General features: G+C 33.0%; 1 protein-coding gene and 1 non-coding gene across 4 annotated transcripts in view; both read left to right on the forward strand.

Annotated features, from left to right (window-relative positions):
* Positions 1-25,313, forward strand: part of HDX (highly divergent homeobox) — a 190,084-nt gene that overhangs the window by 150,886 nt on the left and 13,885 nt on the right. For all 3 annotated transcript variants that reach the window (XM_016204496.2, XM_087813596.1, XM_016204497.2), the window contains 3 exons: positions 13,937-14,144; positions 21,875-21,954; positions 24,945-25,028. In XM_016204496.2, coding sequence (XP_016059982.2) covers positions 13,937-14,144; positions 21,875-21,954; positions 24,945-25,028 — 372 coding nt within the window. The remainder of the gene's footprint in view (positions 1-13,936; positions 14,145-21,874; positions 21,955-24,944; positions 25,029-25,313) is intronic.
* On the forward strand, positions 22,729-22,854 carry LOC148090470 (small nucleolar RNA SNORA11). The gene has a single exon (XR_015713749.1). It is a non-coding gene; the product is annotated as a small nucleolar RNA SNORA11 (small nucleolar RNA).

Here is a 25,313-nt window from a genome sequence, read left to right on the forward strand (position 1 = left end):
AAAGAGTAAGTGTTAGTTCTTTGAATTTTTGGTAAGATTTACCTGTTACATCATCCAGTATAGGGGTTTTATTTTGGGGGATTTTTTAGTTACTGCTTCAATTTCACTAGTTATAATATGTTTATTCAGATTCTATGATTTTTCCTCATTTGATTTTTCCTCATTTAATTTTGGAAGATTGTATGTTTTTAGGAATTTGTACATTTCTTCCAGATTGTCAAATTTGTTGGCATATAGTTGTTCATAATATTTTCTTAGAATTCTTTGTATTTTTGTGATGTCATTTTTTTACTTCTTTTTTCATTCCTGATTTTATTTATTTGGGTCCTCTTTCTTTTTTTCTTGATGATTCTGATTAAAGCTTTGTCAATCTTGTTTATCTTTTCATAGAACCAGTTCTTTGTTTCATCTATCTATCATCTATCTATCATCTATCTATCTATCATCTATCTATCTATCATCTATCATCTATCTATCATCTATCATCTATCATCTATCTATCTATCTATCTATCTATCTATCTATCTATCTATCTACCTACCTATCTATCTATATCTATCATCTATCATCTATCTATCTATCTATCTATCATCTATCTATCTATCTATCTATCTATCTATCTATCTATCTATCATCTATCTATCATCATCTATCATCTATCTATATCTATCTATCTATCTATCATCTATCTATATCTATCATTTATCATCTATCTATCTATCTATCATCTATCATCTATCTATCTATCTATCTATCTATCATCTATCTATCTATCTATCATCTATCTATATCTATCATCTATCTATCTATCTATCTATCTATCATCTATCTGTCTATCTATCATCTATCTATATCTATCTATCATCTATCTATCTATCTATCTATCTATCTATCTATCTATCTATCTATCTATCTATCATCTATCTATCTATCATCTATCTATCATCTATCTATCTATCATCATCTATCATCTATCTATATCTATCTATCTATCTATCATCTATCTATATCTATCATCTATCATCTATCTATCTATCTATCATCTATCATCTATCTATCTATCTATCATCTATCTATCTATCTATCATCTATCTATCTATCTATCTATCATCTATCTATATCTATCATCTATCTATCTATCTATCTATCATCTATCTGTCTATCTATCTATCATCTATCTATATCTATCTATCATCTATCTATCTATCTATCTATCTATCTATCTATCTATCTATCTATCTATCTATCTATCATCTATCTATCATCTATCTATCATCTAGAGAGAGAGAGGCAGAGATAATACTTTAATCCAATTTTAGTGCAGTTTCTATTTTTTCACTAAACAATAAAATCATATATGTATATATATGATCAATCATATATATATATATAAAATCAATATATATATATATATATATTGATTTTTAGAGAGATTTAGGAAGGGAGAGGGAGAGAATGAAACATGGATGTGAGAGTGGAACATCAATTAGCTCACTCTTGCATGACCCCTACTGAAATAGAACCTGAAACTTGGGCATGTGCCCTAACTGGGAATCGAACCAGAAACATTTTGGGGCACAAGATGAAGCCCAACCAACTGAGCCGTTATGGCCAGCATTCATTAATCTTTTATATTGTGTTTGGTTTTTTTTAGAATCTATTTTGCTTATTTCTGCTCTTATTTTAATGTTTCTTTCAATCTACTTGATTTGGGATTTTTTCCCCACTCCTTTAGGTGTACAGTTAGAACACTTTTTGTAGTTTATTCTTATTTCATGTGGTAGGCCTATAATGCTATGAATTTCCTGTTTAGGGCTGTTTTTGCTGTGTCACATAGATTTGCAGTACTTTTAATCTCATTTTAATTTTTTTCAGGTAACTTTTGATTTCTTCCTTGATCTCATTTTTAACCCATTCATTTTTTAGTAACATGTTATTTAACCTCCATAACTTTGTCTGGTTTTCAGGTGTTTTTTTTTTGGTTTTGTTATTGATTTCTAGTTTCATACCATTATGGTGAGAGAAGATGCTTGATATAATTTCAATCTTATTAAATTTATTGAGACTTGTTTAATGTCCTAACATATTCTCTATCTTAAAAAATGTTCTATGTGCACTTGAAAAAAATGTATATTCTGCTTCTTTGGGATGAAATGCTCTGAAGACATCAATTAGATCTACCTTACCTAGTGTGTCACTTAAGACCACCATTTTCTTTTTTGCTTTCTCTCTGAAAGATCTACCCATTGATGTCAATGGGGTGTTAAAATCTTCTACTATGACTGTATTACTGTCAATCTCTCTTATTATGTCCATCAAGATTTGCTTTACATATTTAGTTGCTCCTAGGTTGGGTGCATAAATGTACGTGAGCATTATATTCTCTTGGGGGATTACTCCTTTATCATTATGTAGTGTCCTTATTGCCTCTTTCTTTTAAAGTCTATTTTGAGAAATGTAAGTCTTGCTACCCAAGCTTTTTTTTCCATTTCCATTTGCATGAAATATCTTTTTCCATCCCTTTACTTTTAGTTTTTGCCTTCTGAAGTGGGTCTCTTGTAGACAGCATATTTAGGGGTCCTGTTTTCCATTCATCTGCCCTATATCTGTTGATTGGAATATTTAAGCCATCTGCTTTTAAAGTGATTATTAATAGGCACATATTTATGGTCATTTTATTCTTTTAACTCTTTTGTTTTGTTTTCTCCTCCTTCTTAAAACAGGCTCTTTAACATTTCTTGTAATATTGGTTTGGCAGTAACAAACTCTTTTACCTTTTTCTTGTCTGGGAAGCTCTTATGTCTCCTTCAATTTTAAATGATAGTCTTGCTGGATAATGTAGTCTTGGTTGTAGGCCTTCGATTTTCAGCATTGTGAATATTTCATGCCAATCCCAAGGCTGGAAATGTTTTCATTGTTAATCAGCTGACAGTCTTATGGGAACTCCCTTGTAAGTAATTAACTGCATTTCTCTTGTTGCTTTTAAGATTCTGTCTTTGTATTTAACTTACCAATTTGATTATGATGGGCCTTGTTGTGGGCCTCTTTGGGTTTATCTTGTTTGGAACTCTCTGCCCTTCCTGGACTTTTATGTCTCTTTTCTCCACCAGGTTAGTTTTAGGTAATTATTTCTTCAAATAGTTTCTCAATCCCTTGCTATCTCCTTTCTCCCTTGATACCCCTATAATGCTGATATTCTTACACTTCATGTTGTTCCAAACTTCCCTTAAACTATCTTCATTCTTTTTAATTATTTTCTTCTTTTGCTGTTCTGATTGGGTGTATTTTTTTCTACCTTGTCTTCCAAATTTCTGATTCAATTCTCTGCTTCATCCAACCTAATTTTTATTCCTTCCAGTGTATTATTGATGTCAGATGTGGTATTCTTCTTTTCCAACTGGCTCTTGTTAATGATTTCCATGTACTTTTTTATGCTTTTGAAGTTCTTGTTAAGTTTCTTGAGTATCCTTGTAACCATTACTTTGAACTCTATATCTGATAAATTAGTTGCCTCAATTTCACTTAGCTCTTTTTCTGGAGATTCCTTCTGTTCTTTCACTTGGGGCGTGTTTCTTTGTCTCCTCATTTTTTCTGTCTCTCTGCGTCAGTTTCTATGTATTAGATAGATCTGCTATGACTCTCAGTCTTTCTGGGGTGGCCTTATGTAATAGGTGTCCTGTGGGACCCAATGGAAAAGTATCTTTGATATTCTGAGCTGGGTGCTCTAAGAATGTCCCATGTTTGGATTATGTGGACCCTCCAGTTGTAATGTGGTCTTGATTGCTATTGATCTATTTATGTGTGGGATCAGCCTTTAAGCTACCTAACTATAAGTGCCAACCCCAAACATGGCATGCAAACTGCTGTTCATGTGCTGACAAAAAAAAAAGAAATAAGAATAAGAAAAAAAAAAGAAAAAAGGAAAAAGCAATAAGAGAAAAATGGAAAGGATAAGAAAATAGAATAAGAAAAGAAAGAAGAGTAAGAGAGAAAAAAAAAAAAACACAAAAAAAGCATAAGAAAAAAAAAGAAAAACAATAGAAAAAAGTAATAAAAAGGAAAAAAGTGGAATTCACCACAGCAAATTTTAGTGCTTGATGCAACCCCCCTTTGGATACGCTGTTTGTGAAGTTTATTAGATCTTGCTCTAATGTTGTTTGAAGCTGGTCACTTTGTGTGCTGGTTCTGGGCCTGTTGGGAGGAACTATGGTACAGATCAATGTCAGACACTGTCTGTGCCGGGCCCTTTGCAACCTGTTTGAAGCTACATGTGATCCACAGTTTGTGGCTGCTTCTCTTGGGCTTGACTGTACACAGGAAGAGCCAAGCTGTACTCCAACCCTGGTTTTTACCAGCACCAGGCCCAGGGGCATGTCAGCAAATGTTCCAAAGCACCCTGGGATCCACCTTTACCTGCCTCCTCTTGCTGGCTACCTGTTAGGCTGAGTCACTGAAAGAGCCTCTGGCAGAATCAGGAGGATGGGGATAGTGGATTTCTTGTGAGGAGATGCCATTCTAATTGCATTAAATTTAAATGGTCTAAAGTTACCAATTTTCAAAACAGAGATTAGCAAACAGGGTTTTTAAAAAGTTACCCAAGCCTACACTGTCTATAAGAAAATAAAATAGAATCATATATGTAGACTGAAATTAAAAGGATAGAAAATGCATTCCAACATGAATCAAAAAGAAAACAAGAGTGGTTATATTAATATTAGATTAATGAATATCTAACGGAATGGTGTACCCTCTGTGTATAGCATACACAGATACAAATATATAATAATTTACATTTATTTAAACAAAGAGAAGTTTGGAATATTGTTGCATATTAATATTATCATATTCAATTTGAAAGTAGACTTCAGAACAAAGAATTTTACAGGGACAAAGATAGACATTATACATGGTAAAAGGGTTAAGTCACCAAGGAGAGGTTCCAATGTTAAATTTATATGCATCAGAGAGCTGTAATATATGTGAAGCAACAACTGATAAAACTGAAAGGTGATGTAGTCAAATCCAAAATTATATTGAAGATTTCATCACCCCTTTCCAAATAAGTAATAGAGTTATTACATGGAAAATCATCAGTGATATAGAAGAACTCTAAAACACTCTTGATCATGGAACAGAATAGAAAGCCCAGAAATATTCCCATGCATATACTATGAACTGATTTTTTACAAGCGTGCCAAAAATACATAATGGGGAAAGAATACTCTCTTCAATAAATGTTATTGGAATAACTGAATATCCGTATGCAAAAGGGTAAAATTAGACCCTTTTCTCACATTATACACAAAAATAAGCTCAGAATTACTTACTTAAACATAAGACATGAAACAATAAAACCCCTAGAAGAAAAGATAGGGCCAAAGATTCTGGACATTAGCCTTGGCAATGATTTCTTGGATATGACACCAAAAGTAAAGATAATAAAAACAAAAATAAGCAAGTGAGTTTATGTCGGACTGAAAAGTTTCTGCACAACAAAAAAAATAATCAACAAAATTGAAAGGCAACCTACAGAACAGAAGAAAATATTTGCAAACCATTTCTCTAATAAAGGGTTAATATCCAAACAATATAAGAAAATCCTTTCCTTCAATAACAAACTAATTAATTAACTCATAATCTGATTAAAAATGGGCAGAGGAACTCATCAGAAGTTTCTCCAAAGAAGATATACAAATGTCTGACAAATATATGAAAAGGTTCTCAGTATCACTAATCATGAATGAAATGCAAATCAACACCACAATGAGATATTTTGTCACACCTGTTAGGATGACTACTATCAATAAAATAAAAGATAACAAACATTGAAGAGAATGTGAATTAAAGGGAACCCTTGTACATTGCTAATAGGTATATAAACTGGTACAACCACTATGGAAAACTATATGGAGGTTCCTCAGAAAACTAAAAATATAGAACTACCATATGATCCAGCAATCCCACCTGTGGGTGCATATATAAAGAACACAAAATCACTATCTTGAAGAGATATCTGCACTCCTGTGTTCCTTACAGCATTATTCACAATACCCAATAAGTGGAAGCAACATAAATATCCATCAACAGATAAATAGATAAACAAAATATAGTACAAATACAGGATGGGGCAAAATTAGGTTTACAGTTGTTCATTTGGAAAAATGATACAATAATTAATAAATAACTATACAGGAATAAAGTGTACTTTTCGTACTCTCAACTGTAAACCTATTTTTGCCTGGTCCTGTAAAATACAATGAAATGTGATTCAGCCTTTAAAAAAAGGAAATCCTGCCCAGCTGGTGCGGCTCAGTACTTGAGCGTCGACTCATGAACCAAGAGGTCCATCGATTCAATTCCCAGTCAGGACACGTGCCTGGGTTGCAGGCTCGATCCCTTGTATGGGGCATGCTGGAGGAAGCCAATCAATGTTTCTTTTTCATCAGTGTTTCTATCTCTCTATCCCTTTCCCTTCCTCTCTTTTTAAAATCAAAAAAAACATATTTTTTTAAAAAAGGAAATCCTGTTATTTTCAACATCACAGATGAACACATAAGGACAAATACTGCATAATACATCTTTTATATGACAAATCTAAAAGTAGTTAAACTCACAGAAAAAGAAGTTGGAATGGTGGTTGCCAAAGGCTGAGGCTGGGGCTTGTTAAAGTGTACAAAGTTTTAGTTACACCATATATAAGTCCTAGTGATTTATTGCACAGCACAATGCCAACAGTCAACAATACTATATTGTATATTTAAATTTTTGCTAAGAAAGTAGGCATATGTTAAGTGTTCTTATCAAATAATAATAAATGTGGACAGAAGGAAAATTTGGAGGTGTTTAATAGCTTTATGGCATAGATAGTGATGATAGTTTTACAAGTATATACTATCTCTAAACTCATCAAATTTTATACATTAATTATGTACAGGTTTTTTATGTCCAAAAACTCATACCTTGATTAACAGGATATAATGGACATTTATAGAACATACAACTAAACAATAATCACATAGATATTCTTTTCAAGTTCCCATGGTACAGCATATGTTCCTGAAAACATTTCAACCAAAGTAGAAGATACCAGGAAGATAACAGAAAGATAACAGGAACATTTGCAAATGTTTGGAAGTTACACATGTCCCTAAGTAATCCATAAATCAAAGAGGAAATCACAAAGAAAATTTAAATATCTGTTGGACTTTCAGTTTCCACTCTCTCATGTAAGGAGTTTGGTGTTGTCACTTTGTCTTAACAACAACCAAAACACTAAACAAACTGAAGAATCAACAACTCTTCTTAGATCCAACAGATAAATGAGGCAATAGGGTAAAACACTGCCCCCAGAATTGGAGTGATAGGCAGGTGAATATAGAGAATCACAACTTACTTGGGCAAACCTATGTACAAATCAGTATGGTGGTAAGAAAACTGTAGTTAACAAATTGCTGGAGTCTCAGTGTGGACAACTCTGAGAGTTAAAAATTTTAGATAGGTAGCAATAGGGAAGTCTTCACACTTTTGTGATTTTTACCTCTAAGTTCTCTTCAGGCTTCTCACTGTGAATATGAGAGAAATAACCCCACATGTTTGGAAGGGGTAAGAAAAAGTAACTATTTTAAAATATACCAAAGAGCCATACGATCTCACTCATATGTGGGATATAAAACAAGAAAAACAAACAAAAACTCATAGACACACACAATGATATGGTAGTAACCAGATGGAAGAGGGATAGGGGATAATAAAGGACAAAGGGAGTCAAATATATGGTGACAGAAGATTTTGTTTTGGTTGGTGGGCAAACAATGCAATATACAGAAGATATATCAGAATTGTATATTTTAAACCTATATAATTTTATTAACCAATGTCACCCCAATAAATTTAATTTAAAATTTAATTTAAAAAGTAAAATATACCAGAGTGTTGTATTTTTAACAAGGCCTTCACTAAAGGACAACTATTTTACCAGAGCCTAACCTTATTGAGGATTTATCACAGCCTAGACTAACTGAACGAAGTGTAATAAGCAACTCTAGCTCTCTTTCAACATTGTTCCCCACCTAAAAGGGTGGGGACTGAGAAGCACTTGTGAGATTCATAAATTCTAATGGTAGAACTATAGAATGTTTGTCTTCATGCCACACCTTACCAGCACAAACTAAAATCTATTTACCAGAGTTCCTTTTACCCAGTACATCATGTTTGACTTTCAACAAAAAATTACAAGGTATACTAAAAGGCAAAACCAACAACAGCAAGTTTGAAGAGACAGAGAAAGAACCTGAATCAGACTCAGATATGACAAAGATGTTTAATATAACAGACAAAGAATTTAAAATGACTGTGATTAATAGACTAAGATTCTAATGAAAAAACTAGATAAGCCCAGCTGGAGTGGTTCAGTTGGTTGAGTGTCGTCCCATGCACTGAAAGTTTGCTGATTCAATTCCCAGTCAGAGCACATATCTGGGTTTGGGGTTTGATCCCTAGTCGGGGAGTGTATGGAAGGCAACTGAGGCAACTGATTGATGTTTCTCTCTCATATCAATCTCTCTCTCTCTCTCTCTCCCCCTTCTCTCTCTTAAGCATGTCTTCGAGTGAAAATAAAAAAAGTAGATAACATGCACAAACAGATGGATAATGTAAGCAGAGAGAGAGAAATTCTAATTAAGAGCAAATAAATATTAAGGGATCAAAAACACTGAACAGAAATTAAAAATGTCTTCGATAATCTCCCTCAAATTAATGTCAGACACCAAATCATAAATTCAGAAAGCAGAATAAATTACCTAAAATAAAAATAAAAACCACCCACAAAATACACCTAAACATATCATATTTAAACTGCAGAAAATATAAAATCAAAGATAAAGAAAAAATCTTGAAAGAAGCCAAAGGGGTAAAAATTTCTTACCTACAGAGAAACAAGTGGACACAGACAATAGTGTGATGAAGGTCTGGGGCTAAGGGTGGGTCTGGGGTAGAAGGGGTTAATGGGGTTAAAAGGAGGACATCTTCAACACATGATATTTTTTTAAAAGCATATGTGAGCAACATACACACACATGCACGCACTCGCACACACAAAAATTATATCTGACTTCCCAGAAAACATGCAAACAAGTAGAGTGAAATATTTAAAGCACTGTGAGGAGAGAAAAAATAGACCTAATGTTTTGTATTCTGTGGAATTATCCTTCCAAAATAAAGGCAAAATAAAAATTTTCCGACAAACAAAAATTAAAGGTATTTCTTTCTCCCAGGTAGAACTGCCTTGCAAGCAATATTTTTAGAAGTTCTTCAGAAAGAAGGAAAGTAGAGGGCAGAAAAGAAAAAGTACTAGAAAATAGTGAAGATGAAAATACGTTGAAGAGTATGAAAATTAAAAAAAAACCAATATATCAAAATTTGTCGGATACAGCTAAAGTAGGCTGAAAGGGAAATTTATAATAAATAAATCATGTTAACAAAGAAGAAAATCTCTCATCTCAAGAAACTGGAAGAAGAAGACCAAAATAAACACAAAGCAAACAAAGAGAAAAAAATAATAAAGTTATGAGAAAAATCAATGAAATGGGAAAATGTACCATTTACATTAACACCTTAAAAAAAAAGTTTAGCTAAAATCTAACAAAAGGAGTACAAGATATATAGGAGGAAAACTAGAAAACTCTTATGAAAGAAATGAAAGAAAATTTAAATAAATGGAAAGAATTTCCTTGTAGTAGATAGTAAGAGTAAATATTATCAAGATATCAATTATTCCCAACCAGATCTACAGATTCAATGCAATTCCAATAAAAATCCAAGTTATCTTGTGAATACTGAACACTGATTTTAAAGTTTATATGGAATGGTAAACAATGTAAAATAGCCAATACAATATCAAAAGAGAACAAAGTTAGAGGACTGACACTACCTGACTTAAAAACTTGCTATGAAACTATACTAATCAAGACAGTGTGGTATTGGGGGAAAAAAAAACAGACAAATAGGTCAGTGAAACAGAATAAGGAACCTAAGAATAGACACACATAAATATATTCAACTGATCTTTGACAAAGTGGTACAATGACAATTCAATGGAAAAAAGGTAGTCTTTTAAACAAATGGTGCTGGAAAAACTGGCCTCCCACATGCGAAAAATTTATCTATGTATAGACATTATTTACAAAAATTAACTCAAAATGGATCACAGACCTAAATGTAAAATGCAAGACTATAAAACTGCTAAAGTTAACATAGAGAGCCCTGGCCAGTGTTGCTCAGTGGTTAAAGCTTCTGCCTGTTCACCTAAGGGTCACAGATTCAATTTCCAGCCAAGGGCTTGTACCTGGGTTGCAGGTTCAATCCCCAGCCAACCAATCAATGTGTCTCACATGGACATATTTTTCTCTTTCTCTCCCTTCCTCTCTGCCTTCCACTCTCTCAAAAAAAAAAAAAAAAATCAATGGAAAAAAATATCCTCAGATGAGGATTAACAACAACAAAAAAGATAACAGGAGAAAATCTAGATGGCCTAGGGTTTGATGATAGCTTCTTAGATACAACATCAAAACCATGTTTCATAAAAGAGAAATATTGATAAGTTGGACTTCGTCAAAATTTAAAACTTTTCTTTTTTTTACTTTCAAATAAAAATATGAGAGAAGAAACAAATTACTAATATCAGAAAGGAACCAGGTGATAGTATAAAAACATTGAAGGCATGAAAAAGTTAATAAAAGAATACTACAAACAACTCTACACACAAAAATTTGACAATATAGAGGAAATGGATCAATTCCTTGAAAAGTGCACACTATCACAATTTATCCAATATGAAATAGATTAGATGAATTCATCATTAAAACTTCCTCCAGAAAGAAATTTACAAGCATTCAAAACCTACAGCTAACATCATACTCAGTGATGAAAAATAGAATTATTTTCCCTAGAGGTCAGGAACTAAGCAAGATGTCCATGCTGACCACCTTTATTCAATAGAGAACTGGAAGTTCTGGACAGCACAATAATGCAATAAAAGGAAATAAAAGATGTACATGATTGTCTGTGTAGCAAATCCCAAGGATTATACAAATACACTCTTAAAATAAGTGGATTCAGCAAGGTATCTGGATCCGAGATTAATATACAAAAATTAATTTTGTGCTATATAGTACAGATGAACATACTGAAACTGAAATTAAAGATATACTATCTGCAATCACCCTAAAATCAAGTACTTAAGTGTAAATCTTAACAATGCATGTACAGAACTTGTATGCTGAAAACTGAAAATCACAGAAGTTCTAAATAATGGGAAAACATTCCTGTGGTCATGGACTGGAAGGCTCAACATAGCAAAAATATATCTCCCAAACTGATACACAGGTTTAACATAATTCTTATAAAAGTTCCAGCAAGGCCCAGCCTGTGTGGTTCAGTGGTTGAGCATTGACCCATGAAACGGGAAGTCATGGTTCGATTCTTGGTGAGGGCACACGCCTGGGTTGTGGACTTGATCCCCAATAAGGGGTGTGCAAGAGGCAACCTATCGATGACTTGCTCATCATTGATGTTTCTCTCTCTCTGCTTCTTCCTTCCTCCCTCTGAAATCAAGAAAATCATATTTTTAAAAAAGTCCCAGCAAAATTTTTTATTGATGCAGATAATTCTAAAATTCATGTGGAAAGGAAATATGCTAGAAAAACTAAAAAATTTTGGCAAAAAAAAAGGTAGAAGAAATCCATCTACCTAATTTCATGATTATACAGCTACAGTAATCAAGACTGTGGTATTCAGAGGGGGTTAGGCATATAGATCAGTGGAACAGAATAGAGAACCCAGAAATCGCCCTGTACAAATATAGCCAGCTTAAGTTGATATTTATTTATTTATTTATTTATTTATTTATTTATTTATTTATTTATTTATTTATCCTGGCTGGAGGATATGTTTTTATTTATTTTAGGGGGGGGGGAGAGGGAAACAGAGAGAGAGAGAAACATCAATTGGTTGCCTCCTGCATGCACCCCAATCTGGGATCAAACCCACAACCCAATTATGTGCCCTGACCAAGAATTGAACCCATGGCCCTTCGGTGCACAGGAGGATGTTCCAACCACAGAGCCACACTGGCCAGGGCTTAAGGTGATTTTAGACAAAGGTGCAAAAGCAATTCAATGAAGGAAGTCTTGTTAAGAAATCATACGGGAACAATTAGATATCTATAGGAAAACATAAATGAACCTAGACCTATATGTATCTCACACCTTATACAAAAAAATGAATTCAAAATGGATCATAGATTTAAATGTAAAAAATAAAACTATTAACTTTGAGAAAATATAAGGGGAAATTCTTTGGGACCTAAAGCTTGATGAAGAATTCTTAGAAATGGCACTAGAAGCACAGCCCATAAAAAAACAAAAATACAATAACTTTGTCTTCATCAAAATTAAAAATTTTGAAGTTGCAAAGTTCATAACAAAAATACAAGCACAGAATGGGAAAAAATGTTTGCGAACCACATATTTGACAAATAACTCATACGTAGACAGTAAATAGGCAAAAGACATAAACATTTCATTAAAGAGGATATATGGATGGTAGATAAGCACATGAAAAGATTTTCACTATCACTAGCCATTGGAGAAATCAAATTAAGAGCTCGATCTTTGATCACTGCATGCCCCAATGAGAACAACTAAAATAAAGTTTTCAAGAATACTGACTATCCAAATGCTGGCAAGAATGCCAAGAAACTGAATCTCTCATATATTGTTGGTAAGAATGTAAAATGGTACGACTGCTCTGGAAACAATTCTGCAGTTTCGTTTCGTTATAAAGCTGAACATATAACTATCATATGGCCCAACAATTGCATTTTTGAACATTTATCCTGAACAAATGAAAACATATCTGCATAAAATCCTGTACATGACTATTCATAGAAACTTAATATGTAATAGACAAAAATTGTGACCAACCTGTGTCCTTCATTGAGTGAACGGCCAAACAATCATTGGGGGGAAAAAAACAAACAAACAAACAAACAAAACCACAGGAAAAAATGGTATATAAGTATTTTGGAATACCACTTAGCAATAAAAAAGGAACAGACTCTTGGTACGTGCAACTTTAATAAATCTCCATGAAATTATGCTGAGTAAAAAAAAAAAAAAAGCTAATTTTAAAAAGTCACATGCTATATGACTCCATTTATATAACATCCTCGAAATTACACAGATTACTGGTTGCCAGGTGTTGGAAATTGTGGGAAGGAGAGGAAGAAGAACAGTGTGATAAAGGAACATGAAAGTGTATACACATATTTTATAATATGTTTCCTGTTTTTGTTATTGTGGTTTAATTTGGAGGCAACTGAATGAAGGAGACCTATCTTTGCAACTTCCTGTGACTTTAAACTTATTTTAATGTAAAAAATTTTAAAAATGGTTCTATATCCAACAAAATTAAAATTTAGAATACCTGAAATACCCGGGTAACCATAATGGAGCCAAAGTTAATGGAAAGCACATTTTCACCTACAAAAAGCAAGAGTCAAAATGGGAAATGAATTACAATTTTAACTGTTTGCCTGATCCCTTTAGAAAAAGAACCAATTCTTGTTCCTTTTGAAAGATTTGGTGGACTATTTTCTACAGAAAAAAAAGCAAACAAAATAAAAAGGCATTCTACAGTGGACTGCATGTTTTTTGAAAGTCTGAATACTTAAATAAATATTGTCTTTCTGCTAATAAGATATGTAAAAATGAAATCAATTATTTTATTTAAACTTATTGAGTAATAACAAAATTTGATTATTCCAGGTGCCTATTTATTCTTTCTAATATTTTATGCATCATCCAGTCCATATTTTAATGACCAGAACTGCTAAGGTTTTTATGTTTACAAAGCTTCCTCTTATATTTCTCTTATAAAGACTTGGATTGGGAATCGAAGAAGGAAATATCGTTTAATGGGGATTGAAGTTCCACCTCCAAGGGGAGGCCCTGCTGATTTTTCTGAGCAGCCAGAGTCTGGTTCTTTGTCTGCACTCACAACAGGAGAGGAAGCTGGTCCTGAAGGAGAAGAAGATAATGACAGAAATGATGAGGTATCCATCTGTTTGTCTGAAGGAAGCTCTCAAGGTATGCTGCACATCCTAATACTAACTTTTGTAAATTTGATGCATTTTTACTTTCTTTTCAGCTTACTGGACTGCAAATCTAAAGTTCTCAAAACATTTTGTCAAACATTTTAACAGAAATGGATTTATTGTAATTCTATTTTTCAATGATAAGTATAGCATTGCTAACTATAATCATTATGTTGTACTTTAAATCTCTAAACTTATTCATCCTATGTAATTGCAACATTATACCCTTTAACGACTATTTCCCCATTTTCCTCACCTCCCCACCCTAGTAACTACTATCCTACTCTCTGCTTCTATGTATTTGACTTTTTAAAATTCCACATATAAGTGTGATCATGCAGTACTTTTCCTTCTGTGCCTGGTTTATTTCAGTTAGCATAATGTCCTCCAGTTTCATCCATGTCTTCACAAATGACAGGATCTCTTTTTTTTAAAGCTGAATAATATTCCATTATATATATGTATGTCACAATTTCTTTATTCATCTGTCAACAGACACAGGTTATTTTCATATCTTGGCTATTGTAAATAATGCTGCAATGAACATAGAAGTGCAAATACCTTTTTGAGGTATTGATTTAATATCCTTTGGTTATATGCCCAGAGGATGGATTGCTGGGTCATATCTTAGTTCTATTTTTAATGTTTTGAGAAATCTCCATACTGTTTTTCATAATGGTTGCACAAATATACACTCCCACCAACAGTGTACAAGTGTTCCCTTTTCTCCATATCAGCACCAACACTTGTCTTTTATCTTTTTTATTTTTAATGACTCCAACTAAATGGTCTCACACATAATTCATCACAACAAAGAACGTTCATCTACTAAAATGATCTCTCACATTTAGAAATGTTGATTATTACAATAATCCATACATTAAAATTAAGTACATGTGGGGTTTTTTGTTTTATTGGAATTCTAGTCAGTTTGGGTTAGAGCATTAGAAATGCACTGTAATGAAAGTAAGATATAAAGTGACAGTCATCAAGCTAGTAGTCAGGCAACCTGGGTGCCTGTACTAAATCTTCCACTAGCTGATAATGTGACTTCAGGCAAAGAATCTAATTCATTGGGTTTAGTTTCCTCACCTGCAAAGTATAGGAATTAGGCTAGATTATCTTTATAATAAAGAATTCTCAGCATAAATGAGAATTCAAATAATAACATGTAATTATACTATTTTCCATGAGAAGTATTTTTCATTTGGTTGTCAGCATAAAAACAGTTCTCTTCTTACACCTTATTTTTTAATGAACACTTATATTGAGGTTTAATTTACATACAATAAAATTCATCCTTTGTAAATGTAGAATTCAGTGCTTTCTAGTAAATTTTATAGAGCTGTGCAACCATCACCATCATTGAAATCCAATTTTAGAATATTTTCATGACTTGAAAAAATTTTCTTTAACCCATTTGCAGTCAATTCCCCACTTCCATCTCCAAATCCAGACAACAATTGTTCTGTTTTCTGACTATATAAATTTTTCTTTTCTGGGAACTTCATATAAATGGAATCATATAATATTTTGTCTTTTGTATCTGTGATAGAGAGACAGGGAACCTTGCACTGGCCCATTTGTATTGATAGGATATTAATACTGTATCTTCCAGTTTATTATTTTGCCTTTTAAATTTGCTTATAAAGTTTCATGATCTCAGAAATGTTTTCCTTTAATTTTTATATTGTCAAATATACCAATACTTTCCTTTATGGTTTCTGATTTTGGTGTTATAATTACAAATTATTTCCTTGTACTGCAATTATGTAAACATACCCGTAGAGTTACTTCTTGTATCCTTATGGTTTCATTTTTACAACTTGATATTTATTACACTAGAATTCATTTTGCTTTAAGATGTGTGAAGACAATACTTAATTTTATTCTTCCAAATGGTTAACAAATTGCCCCTAGACTAATATTTTTTTAACTTTCTTTAACTTTGCTGTTGAAAATATTACAGATGTCCCTTTTTTACCACCATTGATTCTCTCCACCCCGCATTCACCCCACCCCAGGCCTTCCCCAGACCAGTGTCTGTGTCCATGGGTTATGCTTATAAACATGTAAGTTCTTTGATTAACCTCTCCCCACCCACACCCCCTCCCCACCTTCCTTCTGAGATCCCTCAGTCTGTTCCATGCTTCTATGTCTCTAGATCCATTTTGTTCATCAATTTATTTTGTTTATTATATTCCACATATAAGTGAGATCATGGGGTACTTGTCTTTCTCTGACTGGATTATTTCACTTAGCATAATACTTTCTAGTTCCCTTTATGCTGTGCCAAAGGATAAAAGATCCTTCTTTTTTACAGCTGCATAGTATTCCATGGTGTAAATGTCCCACAGCTTTTATCCACTCATATGCTGATGGGCACTTGGGCTGTTTCCAGATCTTAGCAATTGTAAATTGTGCTGCTATGAACATAGGGGTGCATAAATTCTTTATGATTGGTGTTTTGGGTTTCTTAGGATATATTCCTAGAAGTGGGATCACTGGGTCAAATGGCAGGTCAATTTTTAATCTTTTGAGGAACCTCCATACTGCTTTCAATAGTGGCTGCACCAGTCTGCATTCCCACCAGCAGTGTACTAGGGGTCCCTTTTCTCCACACCCTTGCCAGCACTTGTTATTTGTTGATTTGTTGATAGTAGCCATTCTGACAGGTCTGAAGTGATACCTCATTGTGGTTTTAATTTGCATCTCTCTGATGACTAGAGAAGTTGAGCATTTTTTTCATATGCTTAGACTAATTATTAAACAATTCAGTATTTTTCCAGTGAGTTTAACTATAGCTTTTTATCAAATATTTGATGTAAATACACATGCACTTTCATATATGCATACATACATACCATGTGTGTCAAATTCTGGATTTCTTATTATGTTATATTGCTCTGATTGTTTATAACTGTGGCTTTATAAAATATGTAAATATTTGGTAGGGCTTTCATTATTCTTAGCTCTTGTAGCACACTGATTCTTCTAGATGAACTTTAGAATTGCTTTCCACAAGCCCCCTCCCCATAATTCATTTAAGATTTTTATTGGCACTGTATTAAATGGATAGCATAATGTGTGAAGATGAATTCAAAATTTGTTTTTGCATGTGTTGAGTTTTAGATGATGGCAGGATATCCATGGGGAGCTTTACAGTATGCTCTTCAATAATGTGGGTATGGAACTCAGAAGAGGAGTTAAAACATGAGAAGATATTTGGGAGTCACCCACAGAGACCAAAATAATGTCTAACCATAGATATAGAAAATTTAGTTAAGTGAGAAGATGGAAAACAAAAGATGATAGACAAGGACTGGGCCTGGAGGAGAAAAGGGTGCCATTGAAATAACATTCACATACAGGATAATCAGGATATTATATTATTTATAAAACCAAGGAAAGAGAGAGATTTCAGAAGGAAAAGGGGTTATTATTCTCTCAAGGATCTCATACAGATTGAGTAGAAATTCCTCTCATATGAGGTATTTAAAATGGTCAAAGGTATATAAGTGGACAATAGAATCGTAGTACCAGGGAATTGGGGCAGAGGGACCTGGGGAGTTATTGTTCAAGAAATATAAAGTACAGTTATTTAAGAGGAGTAAGTTTCAGAGATCTGCTGAGCAACATAGTTAACAATAAAGGGTTGTGTACTTAAAAACTTAAGAGGGTAAATCATGGTGTGTTCTTAACACCAAAAAAAGAACACAGGAATTTTTTTAAGCCAATGGTTATGTTTATTACCTGGATTGTGGTGATAGTAACAGAAGTGTATACATATGTTTAAACTCACCAAATTGTATACATTAATTTGTGCAGTTTTTGTATACCAATTATACCTCAATCAAGAGGGAAAATAAAATTTACATAAAAGAATGAGAAGCCATTTAATTGAGCGTTTAAGATATTCTTTCAAAAGCAATCACATGGGCAAGAGAGGCAGATTGCAGTAGGTTAGGTAATGAAAGGGACAAAAAAGCTGTTAGAATTGAGAGGGCCATGTATTTTCTTTCTTACCAACATTTGTTATTGACATTGATGAAGATCATAACAGAAAATTCAGTGTAACAAGAAACTGAAGCAGGAAAAAAAGGAGAAGCTATTGCATCATTTCCAAGCCCCTTATTTTTAATCTAGTGGGTTCATTAAACCATTTTTGTCTAATAGGAGTCTTTACTAAATTGTATATGCCTGGGAATACTTGAGTATTTTCAGTGATTCATAAACAGATTTTAGAGAATGACTGTGTGTTTCTATGGGTAGATGGGAGAGCTGTGAGGAAATAAATCTGATAAAAGGAAATTAGATAAACCTCTAATGAGAGCTTCATTCCCCAACTCTCATTTACCCACCTAAGAGGAAATTTTAAAAAATAAGGAGTTAATGGAAAAAAAGGTGAGAAAATTTTAAGTTTTCTAACGGACCACTGCTTCTACACTGGCATCCTTTGTCATTTAATAGTGTGTTCTCTAGACAGCCGGCATAGTAATCAAGATCTAATCCGACAAAGAAAAGAAAATTAATGCATGAATCAAGAAAACACTTGATGGGAAGTGATATTGCCTAGAATTCCTCTCAGTGGCTTATTTTTTACAGCTGCATGGTAAGCTTTTCATTTTCATCAGAAATTGCACCAGAAAATCATAAAATAATTTTCAAGTAATGAAAAGAGCCTTATATATACTGTCTTATTCACTTCCTCATTTTGCTGATGCAGAGTAATAATCTGAGTGATTCAACTGTGTGATCTTTTTGTGATGATTAAGTGAATTGCATCATCTGGCCTAGACTAATATTATACCTTTAAAATATACTAACCACATATTCTTCCAGTTATGAAAATGCAGTTAAATATTTGTTTACTTTGAGATTTTCCTTAACTTCATGGCATTGTAGATATAGAGAGACAGAATGAGTAGATGACCATACTATTTCAAAAACAGAACAACTTAAAATTCAGGGTCCTTTATAATATGGCTATTGATAGTCCTCTGAATGTTCAAAAAGAAAAAAAAAAAATGTCTTCAAATCAGGTCTTAGATTTTACATGTTAAAATCAATTAAAAATCACATTAAAAGCCCCAGGTGGGCTGCTTAGTTGGTTGGAATGTCATTCCGTATACCGAAAGAGCTGTGGGCTTGATTCCCAGTCAGGTCACATACCTTGGTTGTGGGTTCGATACCTGGTCAGGACATGTACAGGAAGCAATTGATGGATGTTTCTCTCTCACATAGATGTTGAGCTCCTGCTCTCTCTCAAAAACTAAAAATAAAAAAAATCAATACACATGATCCTCTGGTGAGAATCTAAAAAAAAGTTTCTAGAAAAAAATTCTATAAGCATAAACAAAGATCAGTTTTAAAACACAGTAAATGACAGGTTTGCTAAAGTAACCAAAAAGTGCTGTTATCTTTCAGCAGTTTCAATTCCATTCTTTTGCTTCTGAGACAATAGGTACTTCTCTGATACAGAGATTCTGATTCACCTCTAACTTCCACCTGCTATCTTCACCTTCACTTCTCCCATTTCCTTTGCTTGAATAGAGCATAAAAGGATGTGTGGTTGGTATTGATTAAAAAACAAAACAAAACAAAAAACTTCCAGGCTTTATCCCTTACTTAACTGTGAACTCCACAGAAGTAATAGATGACTCAATTTCCTTAATTTCAATTTCTGTGTTCACCAAAATATATTTATGGTTGAGCAATTTTAAAGATTTCTACTACTCTTAGAAGCAAATTGTTTAAATATGGGAAAATTTAATATCTATAACGTTAAATTTTACAACAAAGCCTTTTTTCAGCTGTATCTATTATGTGGGTGGGCACATGAAAGATGACTACATACAGTTACTATGGCCACCATGTAGAATGCCCTCTAGAGTTTTCACTGATTAATATTCCACTCACTTGTTTAGTTTCCAATTAGCAAGGATGGTTTTTCTTGGGGAATAACCAGGCACATTGACGGTGTTTAACTTTCAAACTTTCACTAATGTAGAAGCTATCTGTAAGTAAAAGAAAACATGTCCTATTCAGCTGTATCACTTCACACTTTTTTATTTCAGAAATCCTAAAAACAGTTTTTGTTACATCTTATAAAATAACCATGAATGAACATGTTTCGGGTAAAGCAGAACTCTGTACAAAGTTATGAGCAAGTGAGAATAGAAATGTAAAACAAGCCAATAAAGAATGATTCCAGTAATTATCTTGTTAATGAACAATATAACCTCTATTCTGAGTGTATCAGTACTAATACCAGCTATGAAACTAAATTTGATAACAATTTTCCCTCCCTTCATTTCATTTAGTTGCGGATTACATAGGAATTGAAATGCCTGTGATTTGAAATCTCTAAATAAAAAATAGATAATAGTTTCCTCTGTCTAGGAACCATTCTTTCAGAAAAAATAATTTTGAACTTTGCATTAAAACCGGTAAAATTTTCTGAATACTTAAAGTCTAATTATCTATGTATTCATGTGTGAGTTCCTAGATCAACCATGTTTTCCTCCTAATCATCCCCATGTTCATACAGAACACATCTATTTGTCTTTCCATGGAAAGGAATGGATTTGGAAAAATGTTGAGGGCTGATAAATATTTTTGTTCTGCTTTATATGGTGAAATAAAATGTCGGTCACTAAAGGACTAGAAACTTCCACTAGTATTTATGTAAGTAATCTCCATGATATGGCTGTGCAGAAAGAACAGAGAAATATTGCTGCCCTCTACCTGTTTTCCTAAGAAGTACAGGTAGAGGTAATCTAAAACAGGTGGTTATTGTAGATATCCTGTGCTACGAACTAGCCACTTCCCCTACCTCAGAACAGAGAGCTTTTTAGTAAACTGGTTTCTCTGTGTTCATTATAGAAAACGTTGAAAAATACAATGAGAATTTTGGAAATAATCCTACCCCTCAGTGATAACCATTCTTAAAATAGGGGTGGGAACATGTTTTTGACAGTGTTTTCTCTTTGCATATATACAGGTGTGTGTGTGCCTGCATTCACAAACACATGCCTTTTTATAAAATTGGAAACATACTATATTTATAGCTTTATATCATATCATGTATTTGAAAATTATCACTTTTCTCTTAATACAATGAGTAATGTATGTTCATTTTGAAAATATTTAACTATGAATGAGCAAATGGAAAAAAACAAGAATTCTTGAAAAAAGTAAAATTAGACAAAAGGGGGGAAAAAGTGCCTATAATTTCATCCATAAATAATAATGGCAATGTTTTGATGTAAATAGTGTTATTTTTTTTCTCTGTGAATATGTGCAGATATTTTAGTATACCTACATAGTAGGTTTTGTCACCTTCATTTATTCACTTTTCAACATATCATGAATATTTTCTTTATTATCAACTATTGTACTACTTCATTTTTAGTAGTTTCATAGCATTTATTGTAGGGATAGGACCTAAATGATTTCTCCAACCCTCCATTGTTAAGTATATAGGTTGCTTCTATTTTTTCAGTAATAAATAGCACAATGGTGACCATCTTTTTATTTTTACCTATCCATATTTATTTCCTCATAACACATTTTAGAAGTAGAATTGCTCAACAAAGCATATACAAAGTAAATTTGCCATTTGTGTCTTTTTAAAATAAATTATTTCATTGATCTTGAATAAAGCATTCTCAATAAAGTTTTGAGGAGTGTAAAATGAAATCATGGCCTTTTTTTCTATAGAAGAGTCCAATGAAGCTGTTCCTAATAAGACAAGGGTGGATAAGGAGGAGAACCACAATGAAGTATCCGAAGATAATGTGGTATGTATATTTTGAAATTCTTTCCTCATTCCATGATGAATTTTAAGGTTATGCTTCCAGTTGGTGACAATATTAGTGTTGTCAGAATAGTCTTGCTCGACTTCACAAGCTAAAACTGAACTGTTACCAATGAATTATATATCTTTGACAGTTTAATAAATGAAAGTTAAAACACTGTCAATTTAATCTCAGATTTTTTTGGTTTAAGAGATTTGCAAATTTAAAAACCAGTTTACTACACATAGGATATTTTATACATAACAAGTTATTTTCCTTAACACATTTAGCAAAGAGCAGATTTCATTTCACAGATGGCAAAATTAAAACCAAATTTAGCCTGAGATTATGAAGGAGCCCTTTGCTAGTTCTGGGACTTGTATCCAAGGATTCCTTACTCCAAGGTCTCTGTTCAGAATATACCTCTTACATAGTGTGTTTGGAACCTTTTTTTCTTTCTGGTTAATTGGACTCTGTTAGGTATCTTAAAAATTGCAGCAATAGAGGAAAGACAGTATTAACCAATTGAATAGCAGGCAGAGACAGGCTATGTGTCAATTAAACTGGGCTTTGTAAAAATATAAACATTATTGGTATGTAGAAATGTCCTCTAAGCAGCTGTTTTAGCAACATCTGTTTATATTCTGACTTTATCAAGTAATACAGATATGGAGGTGGTATTAAAGTCAGACATAAAGGCAAATGTCATTGTGCTTTATTTTTGCATTTGAATCAGTGTTTTGTGCTTAATTGCAACTTTTAAAGAATGTTCTCTATGGGGCATGCTCAGAGCAGGGGGGCTAAAGAAATGGTTCCTTGGTTTATAACACATCCAACAGGAATTTGGGGTCGTGACAAGGGCACAAAATCTGTGGCCTTCCTATGAACAAACATCCTACGTGTGAATAAAATGGTCCCTATAATGGATTTTTCTCTTACAAAATTGCTGTAACTTTAAGATTTACCTTGGCTTTCATTACAAACATTTATTAGACACTATAATCCTACCACATCTCCTTAATAAAAGTTAAGCACATAAAATACAATTTTGTTCTTTTTTGTTAAACATCAACAATATATAACAGTGTTTTCTACATGAACAATATTGTTTAGGATTGCATTTTATTGACTTTAGTCTTGATTTAAGTTGACGCTTGACCCTTCTAACACTACATTCAATGGGTACATAGGAAAACAAGTTTTTATTTTGAGGCAAAGTAATGTTTTCATTATATAGCTAGTAATAAATGTTTTCCACAATTACTAATTGTGCTAGTATTCTTAAATCCCACCAAGTAATAATCTTCTCTGCTCCAGATCTGAGTTACATTATACAAGTTACATATGATTGCTTGCAAATTAGAACCTCTTTTCCCCTAAAAACATGCTCATTTTAGCCTGAATTTCTCTGCACTGGGTATCCCCTGCAGCCGACATTTGAAGATAATGAATTCATGTCATGGGATGACTCACAGTCACTTAGGCACTTAATTTTTCAAGAACAACTAATTTTCAGAGACAAAAGTCCAAAATTTCAAAGGTTGATCTTTTCTGCCTGTAACTTTTGAATTTCCCCAATTATTCATAGATAATAAATCACAAAGACATGTAAGACCAATTTATATGCAAAATCTATACAGTGGCCTTTGGTGCCTTCCTCTCTGGATTACTTAGCTAGGTTATCTCAGAACCAATCAAAATATATTGAGAATCTAAAAAACAACAGCAAAAAAGTATCAAATCTGAGGTATGGTGAGAGCTGACATGATTAAGTCCAAAGTTTATAGTGATTATAATAGAAAACAAAACATTAGATTCATCTCCAAGCAGCGGTAGAAAACAATTTCACTGCAGCTGTCCTCCTGGCTCAGAAGCCTGCAGGTCACGAACCCTGTTATGGTGTTGTACTCCCATAGAGAATATGTCAATTATAATACTTTCAAGATTGTTTGTGGCTTTTATTTGCTGGGTAGGAAGCTTGATTTCAAATTCTGCCTATGATGTTGCTATTAATGCGCTTGTTCTTAAGACTGCCTAGTGACTATCTATAGCTTTAGCTTTTCTCTTTTAAAAATTTATTTTGGGTTAGCTGGGTTTAAATGTTTAAAATTGTTTTTCCTTAACTGTGTTTTTCATATGCAAAAGTAAAAATTAGAGCTGATTTTATCTTTTGGTTTTGCTTTTGTCAAAAATGTTCCAGGATTAGAAAACTTGCCTTGCACCCATGGTTCGAGCTTATTGATCATTCTTTTCATCAGTGTTAAGTTGTTTTGTTTATTCTTTTGACAGATATTTAATTAATACTTTCTGTGTACAAGATACTGAACAAAATATGCTGTACCCTAACTCTAAAGCTAAGGGCAGTTTAGCATCTCTCTCACTCTTCCTTTTTACTGTCCAGTGAAGGAAACAAATAACCATGAGCTAATGTAGTGCAGTAAATAAATGAATTTTTAAAAAATTATATTTGACTTCAGAATGCATGGCTTATGTTGACATTTTACATCAGAAATTGCAGAGATGTGTGGGAACTTAAAAGAAAGCTTTAAACCAATTAGGTATGGTTACCATTAAATACACTACCCTTATAAGAAACAAGTTCCTTGTCACAGGAAGGTGCTATTTAAGCAGGATTTGAATGCCTATTTTTTTCTGGGATAGTGTGAAAGGTTTTCTTAAAAATAGTAGAACAAAAATTTTATTTTTTAAATTTACTTTATTTATTTCTTGTTGACACTATTATACATGCTCCCATTATCTCCTCTTCAGTAATTTTCTATTTACTAAGCAGTAATCAATTAAAGGAGGTGACTTAGACACACACTGAGTGCAACACTGAGGAACCAGTCAGTTATCAAAGTTTATTCCAGATACTGTAGACTAGATAATCTCATAACTAAAGTTGAACATTAAATGTATATGCTCTATACATTGTTGAGTGTAGTGATGATGATAAAGCTATATTCATGGAAACTTCTCTACCTGTGTTACAGAAAATAGAAATTATTGATGATGAAGAAAGTGACATGATAAGTAATTCTGAAGTAGAACAAGTGAATTCTTTCTTGGATTATAAGGTAAAAGTAATTTCAAATTGTGAATTCATTAAGAGAAGATATTAAATGAGGCAGACTTTTACAGTATTTATGTACTAGTTTATTTCACTCCCATTTGATAAGTTAAACATCCCGGGGCTCCATATTGACTCTCTCAGACAACTTAGATATCAGTCAGGATGCTGGTCATTTTAATTAATACTGGCTGGTTCAGTGGTTATAGCTATAAGCACAGGGTTTGCTCAGTAGGAATAGATATTGATGGTGTACAAGGTGATCCAGTGCATAGTGGTGGTTAAAGTAAAA

Source organism: Miniopterus natalensis, chromosome X (genome assembly GCF_054644295.1).
Source record: "Miniopterus natalensis isolate mMinNat1 chromosome X, mMinNat1.hap1, whole genome shotgun sequence".
Lineage (NCBI taxonomy): Eukaryota > Metazoa > Chordata > Mammalia > Chiroptera > Miniopteridae > Miniopterus > Miniopterus natalensis.